At 36.4% G+C, this 22,112-nt stretch overlaps 1 protein-coding gene across 1 annotated transcript; it reads left to right on the forward strand.

Annotated features, from left to right (window-relative positions):
- The first annotated feature begins 1,879 nt into the window (after positions 1-1,879).
- On the forward strand, positions 1,880-18,534 carry LOC139725886 (uncharacterized). The gene is made up of 7 exons (XM_071636966.1): positions 1,880-1,997; positions 3,666-3,857; positions 4,567-4,658; positions 5,177-5,276; positions 7,751-7,826; positions 16,528-16,640; positions 17,876-18,534. The coding sequence occupies exons 1-7, from the start codon at positions 1,932-1,934 to the stop codon at positions 17,978-17,980; spliced, it is 744 nt and encodes a 247-aa protein (XP_071493067.1). The 5' UTR covers positions 1,880-1,931; the 3' UTR covers positions 17,981-18,534.
- The last annotated feature ends 3,578 nt before the right edge of the window (positions 18,535-22,112 follow it).

A 22,112-nucleotide genomic window follows, 5' to 3' on the forward strand; every position in this document is an offset into this window, starting at 1 on the left:
AAGTTCTTTCTTCCTCGTTCAACTTTATTTCGATTATATTCTCCCATATATAAGTTATTGCAATGTTGTATGGGGTACTTGCGGCTCTACCAAAATAAATTCTATATTCAAATTACAAAAGAAAGTTATACGTATTTGTACAGGATCGTATTTTCTGGCTCATCTGTACTGATTCTTTATTTCATGAGCTTAAAGCATTGAAGGTTTTTGATTTGAATATTATTCAAGTAGCAGTAATTATGTTTAAATATATACATGATCAACTTCCATCATTGTTTGATAACATGTTTAGGTTCAATACTTCTGTCCATTCATACCCTACTCGTATATGTAGAAATTTCCACCTTTTGAATCCCAAATTATTAGTGGCACATAAATCTATAAGACATTCGGGTCCGGACATTTGGAATAATCTCCCGGATAATATAAAGTTTTGTTCAAGTATTTATTCTTTGAAAGCTTCACTAAAACGATATTTGATACAATTATATATTCTCCAAACCAATTGAGCTAACAAATATTTATAGTATAGATTGTCCTCTTATTGTCAATCTCTATTTTCTTCCTTCAACTGCATCTTGCACTCTCACCTGCAACTGCACTGAACTCACCTGATCACCTTCCTCCAACAGAGTTATGTCGTTGGATAGTCATTTTATGAGGCCTCCATCCATTTCAAGCTTAATCGCTTATGATGGTGGTCTCCTTCATTCAATGATCTCTGTTGTTTACTGAAAAATACTGTATATCTTATTTTATGTTTCTGTGTATCTATACATTGCTCAATGCAATCACCTATGTGTATCTATTTATGTACTGTTATCGATTTATTTCACTGCACTTGTTATTCTTTGTCTTTGTACTTTTTGAAGTTTGCATTCAAATTGCATCTGATTGAATGCAGAAATAAAAGCAAGCAAACAAACAAACAAACAAACACAATCCATGTGGCATCACAAGCTGTAGTAGTCTTTTCATCCAGCAGTGACTGAGCGGAAACGTAAAAAAAAAATCGCAGAGCTACCAAGTCTCACGCATTGTGAGTGAGACTCAAGCATTTAGGGTCCGTCTCACGATCTCACGCATGGCACCCATTTTTCCCACGCATCGGGAGCATAGCTTAAAGGATTAAAGTGAGAGTTGCAATTGAAGGCATATTTCTCTTTTGTCTTTCAAAATAAGTGAAAAATAGTCACTTAAGTATGCACCAGCTTGCACCATTAAGAGCTAAAAATTGAGGGGGGAGAGAAAAAAAAATAAATGAACCAAATTGGGGGAGAAAAATAAATGAACCAAATTTGTCGTCACCTGTATTCATGGATCCTCTTCAGAATTTTATGAGCTATAATGTTCAATAAACAGAGAAAAAGTGATGCATGAAGAACTGATGACTTACATGAAGAATTCTGTCGATGAAAAAAAAAAATCATGAATTTTCCCCAAGGAATGGCTGAACCCGATATAACATACAATTAATCATTGACTTTAGCTATACATTCTATCAGAAAGTGATGAGAGGCCAGAAGTTCCTTGGTGTGTTGTAATTTGTTGATTTGTATTTTTCCGCCAATCTCTCGTTGATTTCCCTATGATAGCCTTAATGCGAGATTGGAGAGATACATCACTCTCACTACACCAAACAAACAATAGCATATACTGATATGTATCAAAACACACCTCGATCGTCATTCGAGCAAGCTTCAACGCACCTGCTACTCGTACCTACAGGTAAACAAAATAAGTGACACGTGGACAAGTACCCGACAGGATAAGTACCCAAATACATGTACCCAAATACCTCGCGATCGCGCACCTGCTGCCAATACCATACCATAGTTATCTGTAGTTCCTTAGATCGCAACTTCTACCTACCTGCGCTGCACGATAGTTCAACGGAACGAAGAAGCAACTAACGCTAGAGAGTTATCAACATGGCTCGTGACACCTCCAAGATATGCCTTTTCGACGTCGATGGAACGCTCACTGCATCTCGAAAGGTAAGTTGTCATTGCAATACATGGAATTGCAATTGTATGTAGAACCTACATTCTTGACGACGGGTAAAAATGTTCGGCAATTCGCTCCGTTTACACTGCTCAAGTTCTACTCAGTCCGATCTAATGATTACTGTGTCGGCTGTTCCTACCATACCATATAACCCAGCTCAGCTCAGCCAGCGTGCGTGCAAATGCATTGTCACAGTTGTATTGGTCATTGCATATTAAAGTAGACACGCCCCGATGATGTCGCTGTCGCTGAGTTTCCAAATGTGTGGAATTTGTGTAGATTCTAGTCTGATATGTCAAGGAAATTTGTGTGTCTGCTGAGTGATAAAGATTTATGTGTAAACGTTTAAATTTAATGTCATTTTTTAAGTAATGCATGAATTATATAATTAGCTAGTAGTAGTAGTTAATAGTAACTGCCAGTTATTTAATTAACATATTATGATCGAAGATCTGATTGGTGAAAATTCATACAAAGGCTTGACACTTAACTAATAACTTTTTCTTTTGGTGGCCAAACAATAAAATTTGGTGGCCAGATTCACAATCGGACCACCAAAACATATCTTTTCTTGTAAAGTGGGGGCCTGACAATAGTGACATGTAATCGTATTTGTGATGGCCCCAGGCCACCAGGTCCCTTCTAATGTCAAGCCCCGTTTTTATAGCAACAGAGACAGACCGACTTGGCTGGCTGGCTGACTGGAGAGACTGGAATACCCCTTCCGTAGGTGTAAAGGCAGCTGAAATTTAGCTGTGCATCATCTCTATGCATTGTCTATGGAAGAGATTCAGACTTTATCTGAGGACAAACACGTCAAGTTTTGCGCCTTAGGTGTGAGATTCAGACCTCATTATACATGGTTCTTTCTCATGCTCACATGCTTCTCAAGCTTTTTTTGTCACATCTCGCAAGTTTTTTCACAACCTCAAAATGCACCTCAAAATGCACACACATAACAAACAACACATGGATTTCCTACCACCTAGACTAAGTAAGTCACATTTTGAGACAATATACATTTTTTTTTTGTCAGAATAAGCCAATGTATTACATTTAGTATGCACAAGATCCCCCCCCCCCCACCCTTCTCTTGCTTCTGTTGCTGGCATTGTGGTGGCACATGCAAAACCTCATGCCCAGCTACACTCTGGCCTTGACATCTCTGTGAAGGGGGTTCCTTGAGCCAGACTTGTTGGCTGAGCATCCCCCAATGAAACAAACAGAAGCTTTGGCCTACAGACTAATCAACTATTGCCCACAGTCAGCTCAGTGTGTGGATCTTTGTTGTTGCAAATATTTATGCATATCCTCTCCTTTGCTAACCGTCATCTTGGTTCAATCAAAATCTGAATTTGCAGGTCTTTAAAGCTGGGGAAAGGTGATTTGTATGCCAATTTACTTTCTCTGTTTTTTTTTCAGAATGTGACTTTAGTTGTTTTTATGGAATAGATGATGACATCTTTTATCATGTGTTAAAAATACTAAGTGAATATGTAAGAATGTACTTGCTTAAAGCATCTTAATTGATTCATGCCTCGTTCAATCTGCATCCAATTCAAGTTAACACTAGTATGCACAATTCATTTGATATCAAATTTTTATCACCCTCAGTAACTCCTACAACTTGCATATTTGTTTTCATTCTAAATCTCCAGATAATTGAGCCAAATATGGTTGAGTTCTTGGACAAGCTAACAGAGAAAATGACTGTTGGTCTGGTCGGAGGGTCAGATCTTGCAAAAATCAGTGAGCAAATGGGTGGCATGGACAGGATTCGTCAGTTTGACTTTGTTTTTGCTGAAAATGGCCTGGTGGCACTGAAGAAGGGTGAACAGTTCGCAATTCAGGTGAGGCAGTAACAGCTTTTTTTTTTTTTTTTTTTTTTTTTTTTTTAAATGGAAAAATGTTGCACAACAGTAGCAGTCAAGTTTAATACACTGTACGACTTATGAAAGTGATGCTGCACAATATGAAGCAGATGCTTTCTGGATGATGGTACTGATTGTCTTGAAATAGTTTTATGTGAGACAAATGATTGTAGGTTACTTATGTTCTGCAATATGATGCAAGAAGAAGAAAACTAAACAGAAGATGACTTTCAGCTGCCTAACAAATGAAAGTAATCAACAAACAAACACAGATAACTGACACACAGTCTCTGTACCCATTATCGCTGAAACTAGGAACTTTGTTTGACTTGCAGTACTCTTTGTAAAGGAACCAAATGCCATTTTAGTCTGAGATGGTGTTTTGAGTGTTTTAAAGGATCAAACAAAGATTTATAATGATGCCCAGTTTGCACTAGTGCTCTTAAAGTTTTATATCAAAACAGAATTTTAATATATCAAAAAGAGTAAGTGTTGGCACACATTTCTTCTTGTGTTTTTATCAATTTGTAAAAGTGTTTTTAAGATGTTCCACAGTTAGCAACTTGAAAAAAGGTGATATTTCAACATTTTCTAAGAATCTACCATCACATTCATGATAGATGGTGACATCCTTGACTTGTTGATGTGCAACAATAGTCATCGTTCCTTTGATTTTTCTTCTTGGCAGAGTATACAAAAGTTTGTTGGTGAAGACAAGTTGCAAGAACTTATCAACTTCACTCTCAGATATCTCTCAGGCATCACATTACCCATGAAAAGGTGAGAAGTCATTGTTTTTCTCTCCTTTCTAGAACATTACAAATGATATCAGCTGATCTATTGAAATGTGAGTAGACTTGAACAAGTAAAAGGGAAGTTTCAGTTATGTGTTATCAGCTTTGCATTCATCTTTCAGTTTGTGGCTTGACATAATGATCTTTGACACTAAGCAATTTCTTCACGACTTTAAAGGAGTTCCATGGATAATTGATTTTTATAGATTGTTCAAGAAAGAAAAGGCCTTTTCATTTATAGATACTGAAGAAGATTATGTCCTGTCTTTTCTGAGAAGTACTACTCTATTTTTACTTAAATGTATTGTAATGCTGCTGATTGTTATTATTGTTAGTAGTAGTAGGAGTATTAATTGTAATATGCTATTACTATAATCACATCATCATCTTAAACATCAGCGTTATCATTATCTTGTTATCATCACCAACATAGCTTTCGGTTGGCAGTGTCTTTCATAATTGTAATGTTTATATGTTTCATTGATTATCCACTGAACTTTGCAGGGGAACATTCATTGAATTCAGGAATGGCATGTTGAACATATGCCCCATCGGTAGGAGCTGCAGCTATGCAGAGAGAGAAGTCTTTGCAGAATATGACAAGGTACGTCTCAGAATAACTTTATGTGAATATGACAAGGTACATCTCACCATGATGAACAATCTTGCATAGGAGAAACCTTTCTGGGAGATTGCACAGATTTAGACTTGCACAGATAATGTCTGTGGCTAATGCAATTGCAAAAACATATGTCTGCCACTATTTTCAAAGTAAGGGGAAGTACCACTATGCTTTTTGCCATGATTCCCACCTCCCTCCCCCCCCCCCCAAAAAAAAAAAAGAAAGTTAATTTATTTAATTTTAAATGAATAAACTGTGCTGTCAGACTTTTTTGAAATATATCAGTCACATCATAAATGCATTCCTTGCACTTTTGATTGGCACCTTGCCATTTTCTACCATTCATGTCTTGTGAGACAATGGGATGTGATTGAATGCATTGAAATTTGCAAGTCATTTATTGAGGAGTTGTACTATGGAGACTGCTAGAAGGGACTAAATAAAACAGGTTGAATGCACTGGTTTTCAGCCAATGAAGCACACTTTATACCTGCAATGTTCGTTATGCCCTCCCTCTTCCCATATCCTACCCCCAACAGTGGTGATACAACATTTGCTCAAACACTGTGACAGTTGTTCTGGTCTTATTTTCTCCGTTGACTAAGGGTTATGGTTAGGGTTGTGAAAGGGTTTTAGGCTTAGTTTGATGTGAGGATTAGGATTATGTTTGTGGGTAGAATTTATGTTTGGCTTTGCGTGCAGATATTTCATGGGAGCAGTTGTGGGAGGAACAAATGCCATGGAACCCGTAACAGTATAGAGAGAAACACCAAAAGCTGAACACTAAACACTGAGATAAGACATTTGGCAAACCTTAAATGCCACAGACTAATTTAATCTACCTCTAAATTGACTTTATGTGCCAGGATGCACTATTGTGTGACTGTAACCACATAGTGCCAATAATTCTTCCATTACAGTAAGTTAGGCAAAGGATGTGCCAGCATTGTTACTTGTACGTCACAGAAATATTTGGACATGAACTTGACATTCAGAGATAATGCACCAATTTCCCACCTTACTTGGTGCATGCATTATATGCTGATAATTAAATTAAACTAAGCTTATTTGTCACTGAGAGAACAACATTCTGATATTTAGCAAGTGAGACAATTTAAATAAGAAATAAGAAAATCCAGAGAAGAAAACACAATTCAGTGTTTATGAAACCTAATTCCTTTTTCCTGGCATGGATAGACAAAATAAAATCTTTAAAAATCTTAAATCTTCCTTAAAAAGAAAGTAAGTAAGCACTGTTCCTTGATTTTGACGACACGGTAGTAAGGCCTTTGTCATGATAGAGTGACTGTCCAAATGAAAGGTCGGACATGGAATCATTCATACCATACTTCACAGATATCTATACATGGGTCTTCATATGACACCACAACTTGTTCACACATGAAATATCACAAGCAGACTACAGCTTATAAAATGCACAATGTATGTAATTACTTATTCAATATAGTTCTGTCAATATTAAATAAAATTCTCCCAATGAATTCAAAGTATGGATTTGTTGCACAAATTTGAAGAAATAGCATATTTCATCAATCTCCATCCAAAGAAAACAAACAAATTATTGCTGTCAGTGGGGGACTCAAGGAGCTTTTGGGTTGCACTATTTGTTCTATCAGTCACTCTATCGTCATTCTGGACAGTTTATACCCTCAAGATCCATCTTTCATCTGAAGAGGGAATATGAATTATTAGTTTGCTTTCTGGTATGTCTGTGCATGTGATGTTTTCATGTTTGTGATAATTAATGAATTTTGGAACAATCACTCAAATATTCACTCACATTTCAAAGAGGTGTTGTAAGAGATCTATGAAGTGTAATCCATGTCACTGAATTGGCTAGGTGCCATAACTTATGAAACTATCACGGTTCCTTTGATCCATATCAAATTTGTTCTATTCCTATGCTTGGTGGAGTGGGAGCAGCATGTGGCATAAAGTATAGGATGATACACAGCTGTTACCACTGGGATAGCATTACCACAGATGTGCAAACAAGGGGAAATGATCACTGGATCTAATTAGTGACTTGATATGCCTGGTATGGATACATCAAACGTGTCAATCAAAATGTGGAGGACATAACGTCATGAGAGTCTTGTTTTCTTCTTCTTCTTCTTCTTCTTCTTCTTCTTCTTCTTCTTCTTCTTCTTCTTCTTCTTCTTCTCCTTCTTCTCCTCCTCCTCCTTCTCCTTCTCCTCCTCCTCCTTCTCCTTTTTTTTTTTTAGTGCAGTCTGTGCAGCCTGTGTTGTGCAAACTTTTAAACTTTGATAGCATGTTGCATTGAAAATTCAATTCAAATGTATCAAATCCAAGGTTGGTGTAAAGAGATTTTTCTTTCTATCTTTCTTTTTATTTTGTTTATTTGAATCCATTTGCAGTGTGATGACAAAGTCATTTCATGGTGTCACTGATTTTTCAAACTGTGGTTTTCTCAGGCTCATGGCATCAGGACCACGATGGTGCAGGCATTACGAGAGGAGTTCACAAAGGACGGCCTGGTATTCTCAATAGGTGAGATGATCGTAGCTTAACCCGTTCAGGAGGAGTCCCAAGTATAGTCGGGCAGGTGTCTATTGGAAATGCGTGTTGTAGCAAAATCAGTCCTTCCTCAACGGGTTAAAGGTTTTATGACATACAAATAATGCATGCTGATTTGTGTTGATTCATGACACCCTCAACATCACTTTTGCAGTAAAATGAATATCTAGAAACATTCCATATGTTTTAAAATAATTTTTCTTCTATTTTTCTTCAGATTATTTGGATACACCCACAAAAAAAAAAAACAAGATTCTGGTTGTGACCTCATCTGTCAATCATTGCTAAAGTACTAATTATGATTAACAAAAGACATTGGAATACATCCTTTCTGATACCGAGCATAATTCGCATGTTCCCTCGCCAAATCTTTTGTTAGTCGCATTAATATCACAGAAACATGCAACTTATGCTGAGTCGAGGGGAAGGTGCATTCCAATGTATTTTGTTAAACATATTAGTACTTTAGCAATGATTAGCAGATGAGGCCACAACCAGAATCTTGATTTGGAAGGGTGTTTTTGTGGGTGTATCCAAGTAATCTGAAGAAAAAAAAAAGAAAAATTATTTTAAGATATATGGATTGTTTCCAGATATTCATTTCACTGCAAAAGTGATGTTGAGGGTATCATGAATCAACACAAATCAACATGCATTTGTTTGTCATAAAACCTTTAATTATGACTTTTAGAGATTTGAGAAAGAACAAAGGGGTTAGAATATTGTGAGTTTGGGTTGAAACTATAAAAAAGCACTTCATCATGCCCGGTTAATGGTTGCTGGTCACTTTTCTTGCGCTGAAAGTATTATCCAAACAACCCTTCTGTGGTGTAATTAGGAATCTGTACTTTTTACACAATTGTTAATTCACCAAAGCAATCTTTACTTTACTCTACCTTAGTAACCTTTACTGCAGAGAAAATACAGTTCAGAGAAAAAAAAATAAATGGAGGGATTGAGATCAAAGTAACCGGTCATATATTCTTTTTGGTCGATTAGATGAAGGGGAGAAGAGACCCCTGCCTTCAAGGACAGCATGAACAGGTGGCTCAATGTATGCCCAAAAGTGACACACACATAGAGCTATATATTCATTTTATGAAATATAGTATTTCTTCCCTATGGCGTTCCCTGAAAATTCGTAGACAGTCCTATCTCAATACAGGGTCCACTGATGTGTGTCATCCATGTCATCACGTTATGATCATGCTATGATGTCTTTGACCTTCAAGTGATATTCACAGCCTCCTTGGGTGATGCAATGTGACTATTGCCGATGACGAGTTGTATTTCTCAATTTGGAGTACACCTGCGTACATTTTGTCAGTGGTAGGCTAGGCATCTGTGTACATCTATTGCATGCCCATGTTGTATCATCCTATAATCTAGGTGGAGGATGCAGCTGTTGTCTTTGCTGTCACACTGAATATCTGATGTGGCGAGACTATTGTCTTTGCTAAGCGATGCGTCTGATGCAGCGAGACTGTGAACATTGGAAGCATTCACACACATCCACTGTTTGTAGTCTCGCCACGTCAGACGTTAAGTGTGACAGTAAAGACCATAGCTGCATCCTCCGTCTACATTGTAGGCTAATGTTGAATGTACTTACATAGCTTTCATGCTTTGTACTTGTATGCCTGGAGGGAGATGTTTTGATGGGTTGTTAAATTCACAAAGTTTTGTGACGAAAATGAAACCCCCACAAAGATATTTAGCAACTGCAGTAATTTTGTAATGTGTCTGGGATGGAATGTCTTGCTTCAAACTTTGTAGACACCATGAAAAATGCATTGTTATGGTTTGTTGGCTTGTAATAATTGCTTGTCAGAGCTAATAACACTTATACGACATTCATATCAAGTTTGCCATTAGACTGTATGTATTGACGGGCTCCACACTTGACAAAGAATTTGTTTGTTAATGTGTTTCTACACACGCTTCAAATGCTTTGGAATTTTGTGAGCTTGAATGCAAAATTTGAAGAATAATGTGTCTTCTAAACCCATCAAATCATGTGTGGCCAGTCATGATCCAGAGATGGTTTCCATTTATGTTTTCTATTCTAGTTTTTCTTGACTTTGGGTACAATGCAATTGAATTATGAACCTTTTATTAACAACTTTGTATTCACGTTGTCATTGTACATACGCATACATACACACGCTCTACATGTTGTATGTACTCGTATAGAGGTGTACAATGTATGTGGAGTTGCGTGTTTGATTTAGAGGCCACACTGTTTGATGACAGCATGAATTTCAAATTTCAAGGGACAAAATTTCAGGTTACTGGAGGGATGATGATATGAGATTGAAGATGACTTATTTGATATTTATATTGACCATGATTGATAATCAGATATTATGGTCATAGGAAAAATTCCATGTATATTTGGTAAAAATTCAAAGAGAATATTTTCTTTCTTATTTCTCTCATCCATTGTGGCCTGCTATAGGGAAAACTCATTCTTAGCACAAATGCTGCCTCAATAAAATCTCTTTAAAGCCACAGCCTTGTTTTTGTTTTTGTTTTTTCTTACAAGGAGCTTCAATGCTCTTTGATTTTAACATCCCTGGGTAATGTGGGTAAAAGAGACTCCAACTCTCCCGTTTTCGAAGGGAGATCTCCCGCCGAAAACCCGTTTTTGCAAAATCTCCCGTTCTCCCGTTGGAGATTTGATTTCTCCCGCCCTGGCTCTGTGTCTCCCGGTGGAAAGGATTTCTTTCTTATTGCTATCGTATGTTGAAAAAATAAGCCTTAGATAGCACCAGAGAACATCTAGAACCCTAGGAACTTCGCGTTTCGCACACATCAACTTGGAGTCTCCTGTTTGCTAGAGGTTTCAGGCGGGAGAATCTCCAGATCAGAAGGTGCTTGGAGTTGGAGTCTCTGGGGTAACTGCAAACTTACATTCACCTGTAAACATTGCATCAGACAAGACTCTGTGTGTGCACATGTGTGCACATGTGTATATGTGCGTGCATTGCAGGGGCATGTATTGTTGGGGCAAAGAATGTTTGATCTTTCATGCAAGTTCCCTGGATACAATGACACAACCTTTGGCCCTGTTTAGTCTGTGGACTTGCCTAGTCTCCAGACTGTAGTTGTATTTTTTGTGTGTGTGTGGTTTTATTGTTTGTGTTGTTTTACAAACACATCAAACTTGCGCTGTTTCATCAGCTAGCCATGATTATCTAAACATGCACTACTATATCCTGTAACATGGCTGATATACATGACTAACAGGGTGTTCAGACGCAAAGAATTTATATGAGAACGGTATAGCTATACCAAAATGGTATAGCTATACGATGAATTTATACGTCTGAATGCTGATTAACGAAATGACGTGTAGCGAAACGACGGTCAGAGCATCGTTTTGAACTAGAACTTGATAATGAATCAGCATTCCAACATGTCCGTAATGCGTCTGAACGTATGACGACCATAGAATGGTATAACTGGGCAGGGCTTAATGGGAGTGCACATGAAATGTGACCCTACACCTGTCACTCGTGACCATAACAGTACGCGCAGTGAGAAACTGCACATCTATACGACGTTTTCCAGAACGGTCGGGATTAGTGTCTGGACGGTCTGTCGGCTATAGTCTGTACGATGATTATTTATATGTCGCTTCTTTATCAAGTTTTGGTATAAACTGGCTTGCGTCTGAACAGGGGGTTATACTGGCACATACCAAAAAAAATATGTTTTTTTTTCTTCAAACAGATATATATGCGCTTGATGCAGCACATTTCCTCATGAATCTAGCAATTGATTCTCATACCATTTTACCCATGCAATGAACACTGTAATAAAGATGATAATCATATCTTAGAGAATATTATATCTGCTGTTAACCACATTTACTCAGGATTTGAACAGTCATTATCTCATGAATAAAACTCATCACCCAGAATACCTATCATATGGAAAATTACTTTAACAACTTCCAACAAGATAATTTCTTATAACTAGGCCAAAAAAAAATAAGAAAGCTGAAACTGCAATGGCAGGTCTTTTATTCTCTTTTCATCAAAAAGCACTGCAGCATGCATGCTCTTATTATCATTTTATTAAAAGTATTGTAAAATGCAAAAAGATCAGTGTGATCAGGTAGCATATCAGCTTCTTTATAATGCAGACTTCCATTTCGCACAAATAACAAACTTGTCAGTAAATGTGTTTTATTCCAAATGACTAATTAGTTGTGTCAGCCTGCATGCAAACTCCAATCATGTTCTTTATGAATGCATTTCTATCCAGTGTCTCGAGTATGCAGGGGATGTCTGAAGGTGTTTTGTAATAAAGCTTTCTTCAGTTCTGGGTGCATGCTTGATATCTTCATAGTCTGACCTCTGAAACACATTTTGAGGATGTGGAGTCTGTCTTGATCTCATGTGTAAGGTGCACACAGGTACTTGGGTATACTTGCACATATGTGACACTGCACCTCAAAACAAACAAAAAGTCGCCAGATGTGAATTTAAAGTTAAGACCATATTCTGAAAGAGCAGACTTTAAGCTTTAAAATGATGTATAACTCAAATCAAATGGACTCTCCTAACCTATCTAAATATGGAAAAGAAAGCACAAACTCAGGACAAGTGTGAACCTAGAAAAGAGGCTCAGAAGTAGTGTCTATTCAAGTGCTTAATCTTTACCAAACTGTGCTGGCTGTGCGATGAATGGGACAAAAAACAGGAAGTAAACCACCAGAGTAACAACAATGAAGGGATTATCAGATTAAACTGAAATTAAGCATGCCTCATTAACACATTCTGTCCATAATTAATGCCAACTTTCAAAGCAGTAGCACTATCCTTTCAAAAGTTATTAGAGTTGAAAGTGAAGAGTGTGGACAAGGTTTTTCATAAATGAAAAAGGGATTCTAAAGGCACACCTAATCACACTATTCTACAAAAAATGTTCGAGATAAACTGCTAAAAAAACACACTTTCCTGCCCATTTTATGATACCAGATATTAGCATAATGTAAAAGAAGACCCGCTCTTTCAGAATATATGAAAAAGTCAAGTTCAGCTAGGTTGACCCATTTCACTTATTTTCAGTCCTCACGCAAAATCAGTGTGTGCGACTTTATGTTCGTTTTGAGGTGCACGGTCACATATAAAACAAACTCAAATGTCTCCAAAGTTGCATGTTTTACTGCCAGGCCTTGGAGATCGTAAACTCTTTGTGTGCTACCCCCTGTGTGCCACTTTATTCTGAGGCTGAAATGCATGAGTGCTTTTGGAAATAATTCCACTTTCCAATGCTACTGTAAAAGGAGGAATGTTTGCATGCATTTCAATTTCGTGAGAGCCAAGATTCGCGAAATTGAAATGCCCGCAAAAGTTCTTGTCTACACTATGGTACGTATAATGCATTGAATGTTAGAGGCAACTCATGAAAATTTCATGGCATAAAAAAGGCTGTCGGCTCCAATTCGTGAAAATTTCATGCCATGAAAATATCTTGTTTTGCAGTATGTAACAAGTTTGATACCACAGCATGTATGCTAGAAATGCAGTAGAGTGAAGTTATCATAGATACATTGCAACCCTTGCTTTGATGTTGATTTTCTGATGAAGCTATGGCTGTGATGCATTTAATGTACTGTGGCATACTGCTACATTGTATTTCTCAAGCTCTTAGTGAGTAGATGTGTGTTTGACCAAAATAAGCAAAGTTTGCCTGCTGTCAACTGAGTTGGGTGTACGAAGGTGGTACTCAAAGGCCCGAATTCACAAATTTGGTTTAAATCTAAACTGTGGTTTATGCAAATTTCTTCTGCATAAATATGATTGACAGATTGCGCACATACCTACAGACGTCCAGTAACAAACGTGCGCGCATTCCAAAGGTATGCCTATTTCACGCTTTAGACCAAAGGTCTAAATTTGTACCATGGTTTAGGTTTAAACCAGGGTCCCATTTCTTAGACCTTTTATCAGTAACAAATGCCACATTTCTGTGACAAATTTGCTCTTAGCCAATCAGATGCAAGGATTTCAGTAGCTTGTAACAACTATCATAATTTGTTATTGATATGAAAACAAATTTTATGAAAAGGGGCCAAGGTTTAAACCACCTTTGTGAATTCGGGCCAAAGAGTTGAACAGGTGTCTGAAATATCCTTTACAAGGGATCAGAGAGGAGACATCACTCTTTCTGTGTGCAAACACTTGGTACCTCCAGATGTGTTCAGAAACGTGCTTCAGAATTTATGTGATCAGATGACAAGCAAGTTTTTTGTTTTGTGTGAAAGCTTTCATACGTGTGTGTGTGTGTGTGTGTGTGTGTGTGTGTGTTTGTGTGTGTGTGTGAGTTGTGTGTGTGTTTATGTGTGAGGCAGAGAGAGAGAGTGAGAAAGAGAGGGAGAGGTGTTAATGTAGTACACCTGTTCTTGCTTGAAGGGATATTGGTTATAAGTATTTTGTGTGATTCATCGTCTACAACCCATTATTATTATTTTTTTTTAGGTGGAATACAATGTCTGAGAACATGTCATTGCACTGGACTGTCAGTGGTGTTGAATGAAGTGATAGCAACAATTTCGGGTTTTTTGTTTGTTTATTTGCTTGTTTTGCTTAATTTTTAAGCTAATTTATCTCTGACAAGAAAGTCAACAATCCCACACTCTTTAGAAGAGATTAAACTTCTGCTCAACCACAACTTCTTTGTAGGCTATTCAACTTCTTTTCAACAGCCAACATTATGAACCCTTGAAACATGTAAATATGAATGACTACCAAAGTCAGGTGTTGTAAGCATCAACATCAAAGTATAAAAAGCAAAAACTTCAAATCGATGTTTTCTTGTTTTATATGAAGATGGAGTTATTGTGTTTTGTGAAATTTCGGCACGAATGAGTGTTCATAATGTATAAATATTTTGCCAACAGGACTGACAGTAAAGTACAATAACATGTATGACTGACTTTATTGCGTGGGATACATTCTGGTGATGATTTATGATGTTTGGCTTAATGATGATAAACAATACCTGCAGGAACTACCGGTATAATAATGACGTGGCATTTTGACTTCTTTTTCTTTCCCATACATACTACTTTGAAAATAATCACTAAATCCTTGAAAAAACTGCACCGTCATTCGCTCATTTCCTGTACCTGACAGTAAATAGTGAGTTATCTTTTCATTTGGCTCAAGAGTTGATCTGCCACGGTTGAAGAGTATACCTACATTGTATGTTTATCACACACTGGAAATTTTATTACCACATAATTGTTTGAAATACCATTGACAGTAGACAGTGTTGATAGACATCACATATTGTGATGGTTTTAATCGTAATCAGCATATGATAAATATTTTGTTATAATGTAAACATGCTTGGAGTGAAATTTGCTTTGTCATGGTGGGGAGACTGTTTTATGCACACTAATGTTTGGTTGATATTTTATGCAGTGTGTTCACAGATGTAGTATGCCTTCACACACATGTTCTTTTTGATATGTATATGTGTGTATCAATGAATGCATCTTTGAAATGTCATATTATCATGGCATATACAGTCTATGTTATCTGTCGCAAGGATTGATGTCGTGTTGTTTATGATCAGCATTCATGTGATACTGTAAAACGAGGAATGTTCACATGCATTTTAATTTTGTGAATTTTGCCAAATTAAAGTGCACATGAAAGTTCTTACCTACACTATACGCATTAAATTAGAGGCAACTCGCAGAAATTTCATGCCACAAAAAAGGCCGTCGGCTCCCATTTCCGAAAATTTCACGCCGCGAAAATACAGTGTTTTACAGTACCCATCTTTTAAAAAAAGATATCCACAGTTACCACAAAAGGAGGAGGATTTCGGCCACAAGATCCTTTTTTTTTTTCATAAATCATGCCTCAGCATGTCACAACAGGATGCGTATGTGTGGCTTTGCCAGTTCATGTGGCTGTGGGTATTATTATGTTTTAGGTCTAAGTATGCAAGGCTGTTCAAGCACTTGTCCATACACACTACACGTAACTGTTTTCAAGTTGATTACAACCACCTTGGCAAAGCTCAAAGCCTCTGTTTAGGAGTATGGTGCCTCAATTTTAGATTTTTTTCAACTTTGCTAACTGAGCAGTGTGACAATGTTCAAATCCATGGGGGAAAAAAAACTCATGCACTCCAGTTTGTCAATGTTTTCAGAATTATACATTCTGTCTAGATAGAGATTATAAGGGTATAATGTGGTATAGCACCATTCTTTCAGACCATTCACAGAATGATTTTGTGTTACCACTTCTATCTGTGGGAAATGCTGAATATGATAAATGATGTGGTTACACACATATTTTCACACTTTTGTTATCATTCAGCCAAACTGGACTTGATTACCGTAAATCTTTACTGTACATGAGCATGTTCAATGTATGGGCATATCAACATAACTTGTAAAGATTTTGGGGTCCCCTTGTAAGGTGAAAGCTCATACGTCCAGGTCAATCACTTAAAATGCTTATTAATTGCCTTGATGACATACATTCTCTGATAAACAGAAAAAATATGTAAAAAATGTAATGGTATTTATAACACAATAAGTAAGGTTACATCAATGAGTTTACCTATGTGAGTACCCAGATGTCAGTGTGACCAGCATTTTTGTGATTTGATTTGTTTCTTTCTTTCTTTTTGTGTCCCCAAGGTGGCCAAATTAGCATAGATGCCTTCCCCAAAGGATGGGACAAGACATACTGCCTCCAGTTCTTAGAGAATGATTTCAAGGAAATCTACTTTTTTGGAGACAAAACGTATGAGGTAAGACAACAATTACCACTGTTTGTAACACTTGCTTCTTTGAACTCATTCATTTAGTTAAGATTACATGTTTTACTTCAGGTGTAGATGTACATATTTATTGTATGCAACATAATCTCTTCTGGAGAGGGGCAATTAGCAGATGGTGCTATTAGCAGTATCTTTCAGTTACAATTATTGAACTGGATTTTTTTCCCCAGTCTAAAACACCCTGTGCTGTTTGGTGTTAGATTTTCATGTGAACCACATCAGCATTTCACATAGGTCAGGATAAAATCTCTATGGCACTGTGTTGTAAAGAGTTCAGTAAAATCATACACGTGAAATAACATTAAGAAAATGATGTGTCACATTTTGGAAAAAGTGCAGTGAGGTGGCTCAGTCAGTGGCACATCTGCCTTTCAATCTAGTGGATTTGGGTTCAAGTTCCACTGAGTATAATTTGTTGTTTGAAGTCCCCTCTAGTTAGAGACAAAAACACTCTGTCCCTCGAAAAGGACATAAAATGGCGGTTGTTAGAGTCATGACTCAAGCGCTTAAGGGATCGTATAGTTTTGTTTGAGACCTAATTTCAGGTTTCTAACATGTTTGATGAGATAATGAGAAACCTCATATGAAATATGAAAGAGCATGTAATTTCATGAGGAGTTCAATGTTTATTTGATGAAAATTGGTTTTGAAATGGCTGAGATATCGAAAATAGAGCGATTCTAATAAAGTATGGGACCCACATTTTGTTACGATCACTTTGTTTTACTTTGTTTTTAGATATTTCAGTCATTCCAAACCTGATTTTCATCAAATAAACTTTGAATTCCTCTTAAAATGGTATGCTCTGTACTATTTCATAAGTGTTATCTTGGTATCTCGCAAAAAGTTAAAAGCCCAATTCTCATCTCCACCAATACTGTACCATCCCTTTATTAAAAGATCCCACTTCACTTCCTCACGAAGAACAGGGTGCAGACCTTGTGAAGTGATCTGCCCCAAACCAGATAGAGGGAAATGATGCTAATCCTTTGGTGGTTTACCACAGGTAACCAGCAATAGTCAGCAAATGATATAAACTCAGCACATTGTGTCATACATGTACAAAGAGTAAGAAAAACATTATGAGAAAAGACAATAACATCAGAGCATTTGTCACATGTGGTAGTGTGTTTTATTTTGTTTGGTTTAGTTTGCTTGTTGTTGTTTTTTGTGCTATTTTGTTTGTATTGCTATTTTTTTTTCAGGGTGGCAATGACCATGAGATCTTCATGGATCCCAGGACCAAAGGATCCACTGTGACAAGTCCTGCCGACACCAAGGCACAGGTCTCCAAACTGTTCAACCTATAATCCAAATTTAATGGCAAACTATTCCCAAAACAAATGAAATAAACTTCTTCCTTCAGCTCAGTTCAAATTTGACATGAATATCGATTGAAAAAAGTGAATTCCAGAAAGTGAAAACATCGTCTCTCGGTTATATGCAATATGAAAAAATTACCCTGTTTTTCATTTCTGTTCAAACGAAAAACAACTGTTGGACATTTTGTGTGTGTGTGTGTGTGTGTGTGTGTGTGCTGTGTGTTAAGAATGGCAGATAAAGATAGGTATGGGTTGATCAATGACTTACACTTGAATCAAGACTGCATCAGGATTGCCTGCACATTGAAAATGCCAAACACATAGCTCAATGCTGCTTCGGATGAATGCCAAAAGACCTCAGGTAAACCTGTTCTTTTTGAGGTTCAGCAACATCAAATTTAGCAATAATATGGATATACGCCCTTATTCCATGACTTCATGTCAGTCAGAATTGTGTCATCTTGTGATTACTATATCGATCAAGAAATGAAATGTTGTTGAGATGCAGTTCTGTGCCGTAATATCAGCCTTGTCCATCTATAAAGATAACATCAATTAGCATGGCCAAAATCATGCTACATATCATATGCAGCACACCTGCAGAGTGGAAAAGTATCAAGTGTAAATTGTAAGAATTAAAAAGAAAATGCAGTGACTTGTGTGTAGGGCGCTGTTATGTGGGGCCACAGATTAATACATTAGTAATGTGACTGGCACGTCTTTCATGTTATGTGGAACTGAGAATGAGAGGTATGATATAATATAAGAGATTTACATGGTGTGTGAGTATGGGTTTGAAATGTGATATATATTTATATATATATATATATATATATATATATATATATATATATATATATATATATATATACACATATATACATATATACATATATACATATATATATATACATATATATATATATATATATATATATATATATATACACTCCTAGATGGGTCATTTGGAAGACATTTCCATTTGTTTTATATGCAAATTTTAAAATACATGTTCAATGGCAATTTACGCAATGGAGACACGAAAATTGTCTCCTTAATGACCAGTTGTCTCCCTAATGAAGACACTTCCCCCCAATATGTCTCCCTAAGGTGCCAACTAGGGATATATATATATATATATATATATATATATATATAATATATATATATATGTTAAGGGAGATATGGAACAGGTCAGATTCATAGAAAAGTACAAAAGCACTCAGAGAATGCAGACCTCCACCAAACAGCTCATTTCCACCAACACACATGCTGAAAACTGCCCAATTTCCCATTTAAATGATAAAGAAAAGCTGTGTTTACATACCTCATCATCAGCTTCTGCCTGCTCAGTGTGCATATGCAAACCTCAAATATGCACAGCTTGAGCTCCCAAGTTTGTTGACCCAAATTTGCCCCCCAAAAAATCCTTCTAAAAACCTTCAGAATTTCCCGATCACTACCAAAATGTATTCATCTCTTCCTTGTGTTATTATCAACTTTTCCTGCAAATTTCGTCAAAACTCGTTCACAACTTTTTTGAGTTATTTTGCAACCAAACACACAGAAAAACCAACACTAGCAAAAAAAAAATAAAAATAAGATAAAATAATAAAATTAATATTAAACCTCTTCGATGAAGGTAATGATGGAGTCCAGCTGATGATAAAGCAATAAACATTATTCAGATACTGTTCAGCTTTCTAAGACTGATTTCCACTTTCTTGGTATCACATCATATTCTTTAATTTTGTTTTACGCTCAGGGTCGAATTTACTTGTATATGCTTTGTATTGGTGAATACACATGAGCTTGTGATGAGCATTGATATAATATGGCATGATGTACTCTGTTCTGGAAGGCAAAGACTACTCTTTATAGCAGATCTTTCATCCATATACCAACTTGGTACCAGGTAATATTCTCTCATGGTTTAAAAGTTGTTTATTATCAGGTATTATCAAGTTTCAGATCTGCATAGTTGTAAGGGTGTAGTATTTTCGTTTTAATAGTTGTATGAATTTTTAGACTGCAAATATTTCCTTCTGTTTGTTCTTTTATATCATAATATTTGTATTTTTGGTACTTCTATTCTGTTTATTCTGTCTTAAATTTGTATTTGATATCACCATTAGAGATACTGGTAATGTTTTTATGTCTCTGCATCCCAGTGTGAAAAGTTTATTATCTTGTAACAGGAGTTAAGGACAAGTAGCCCTCTTGTGTAAATTCACCAGGGCACAACAACAACAACAAAAAAGCCACCAGAGAAAAAAGTTACTGTCAAGCTCTGTTCACTGCTCGAAACTATCAATAGAAGTAGTTCATGCATTACTAAGAGGGACAACTCACATTGTAATTATTCTGATATACTGATATTCCTGACAATTTTTTTTTTAATGTGATGTAATACACCGTACCAATAAAATTGAAGTGTTAAATCTCTGAGCTGACTTGAAAAGCTCATTTCATACCACACTTCCAAACGATCCAAACTAGGGAAAGTGCCCTGCTTGAAGCCAATGAAACACCTCCGGCAGAAATGTGATGAATCAATTCAAGGCTTGTAAAAAATGGTGGCAAAGAGATTGCTGACCTGAATAGAATAGCAGTGGTGGATCCAGGCGGGGGCGCACTGGGTACAACCCCCCCCCCCTTTATTTTTGTTTTTAAAAAAAAGAAAAAGAAAAAATGGAGGGGGCCATACTCCTCCTTTAATTTTGTAAAGGCCCACCCCCCCCCCCCCTTATGGAATTCCTGGATCCGCCCCTTGAATAGCACTTGTTTTCTCATAGCTTTACTAAGCAAGAAATTACCATGTGAATGTGTGTGTGTGTTTTAATGAAAATTGTATCTTTTTTTTTTCTCCAGTGCATCCTTCACCCATCAAGTCTTTGGGTGGTTTTGCTGTAGAAATCATCTATTTTTTTTCTCTCTCTCTCCTTATAGGATTAGCAATTTTTAGATATACTGTCTTTTCTATTTTGCCAACAAAAAGAAAAAAATATAATTATAATAAATTCTAAAAAACTACTTGGAAACACTTGATTGTCCAGGCTCATAAAAAACCCCAAATTACAATTTAAGACAGAACTTTGCTTCTCTGAAATGCATCACCCATTTAGCAATTAATTTTCAGATTTAGGAATCTTGAGGCCTTTACAATAAAACTCTGAAACTGATCTACAAATAATTGTACATTTACAGCTTTGAGCTCAAATGATGGAAAATATTTCATCCTGCCATATGAAACACCAAAAATAAATTGGAAAAAATTATACAAAAAGACCAACAGAAATATGTTTTATAGGACTTGATTGATTGATGTGTGATATACATCATCCAGAGTCTTACTATTATGCATTTATACTAGGTACCATTTACTTTGTGAGAGAATGTTGATCTTTAGCATAATTCGTGAGGCATGAATTAATGCCTTTTAACTTTCGAAGACGAAGAAAAGATGAAAAGCAGAGGATTGGTAGGAATATGATTGCTGTTGAATGCATGATTCTGTAAGAAATGCCATGTAAGTGGTAAAATGGCAATCCATTAATGCAGCCCCTACACACTTTGTGATACCAGTTTATAAGAATGTAAGAATGCAACCTTGATTCAACTTGCAGGGTAAAGCTTTATTTTCTTACTCCCTTCAAAAACTATTAGAATGTAGGAAGAAGACCAATATGTTCACAGAACTCGAATTTGTTCCATTTTATGTTGTTTCTCTGTGCTGAATATTTTGTTATTCAAGTTTGATCGATTTAATGGATAAACACATAATTAAAGCATTTGGTGTAGAACACATGTGCTGCAAGAAATTTCAGAATTGAATCTTGATGTATTTCATATTGTAGTAAATTCTACATTCCAGATATGACAGTGTGATTTGTTTGGTACACAGAATGAATTATGGCAAAGAAGACAATGAAGAGACCAAGTCTAAGACCAATTTTGTATTGGTAGAATAGATTAAACCTTACTAATTTATGATCCATTCTGTAATCTGGTTTGCATTTTCATTGAAAGGAAATGATCTCGATATATTGCTTGCAATGAATAAAATAATTTGAGATGTATCAGATGTCATTGGCTTGTGCACTGTGATTTCATATTCAAT

The sequence above is a fragment of the Diadema antillarum genome, unplaced genomic scaffold (assembly GCF_040938485.1).
Source record: "Diadema antillarum isolate AM-2024a unplaced genomic scaffold, OU_Dant_1.0 scf00000017, whole genome shotgun sequence".
Lineage (NCBI taxonomy): Eukaryota > Metazoa > Echinodermata > Echinoidea > Diadematoida > Diadematidae > Diadema > Diadema antillarum.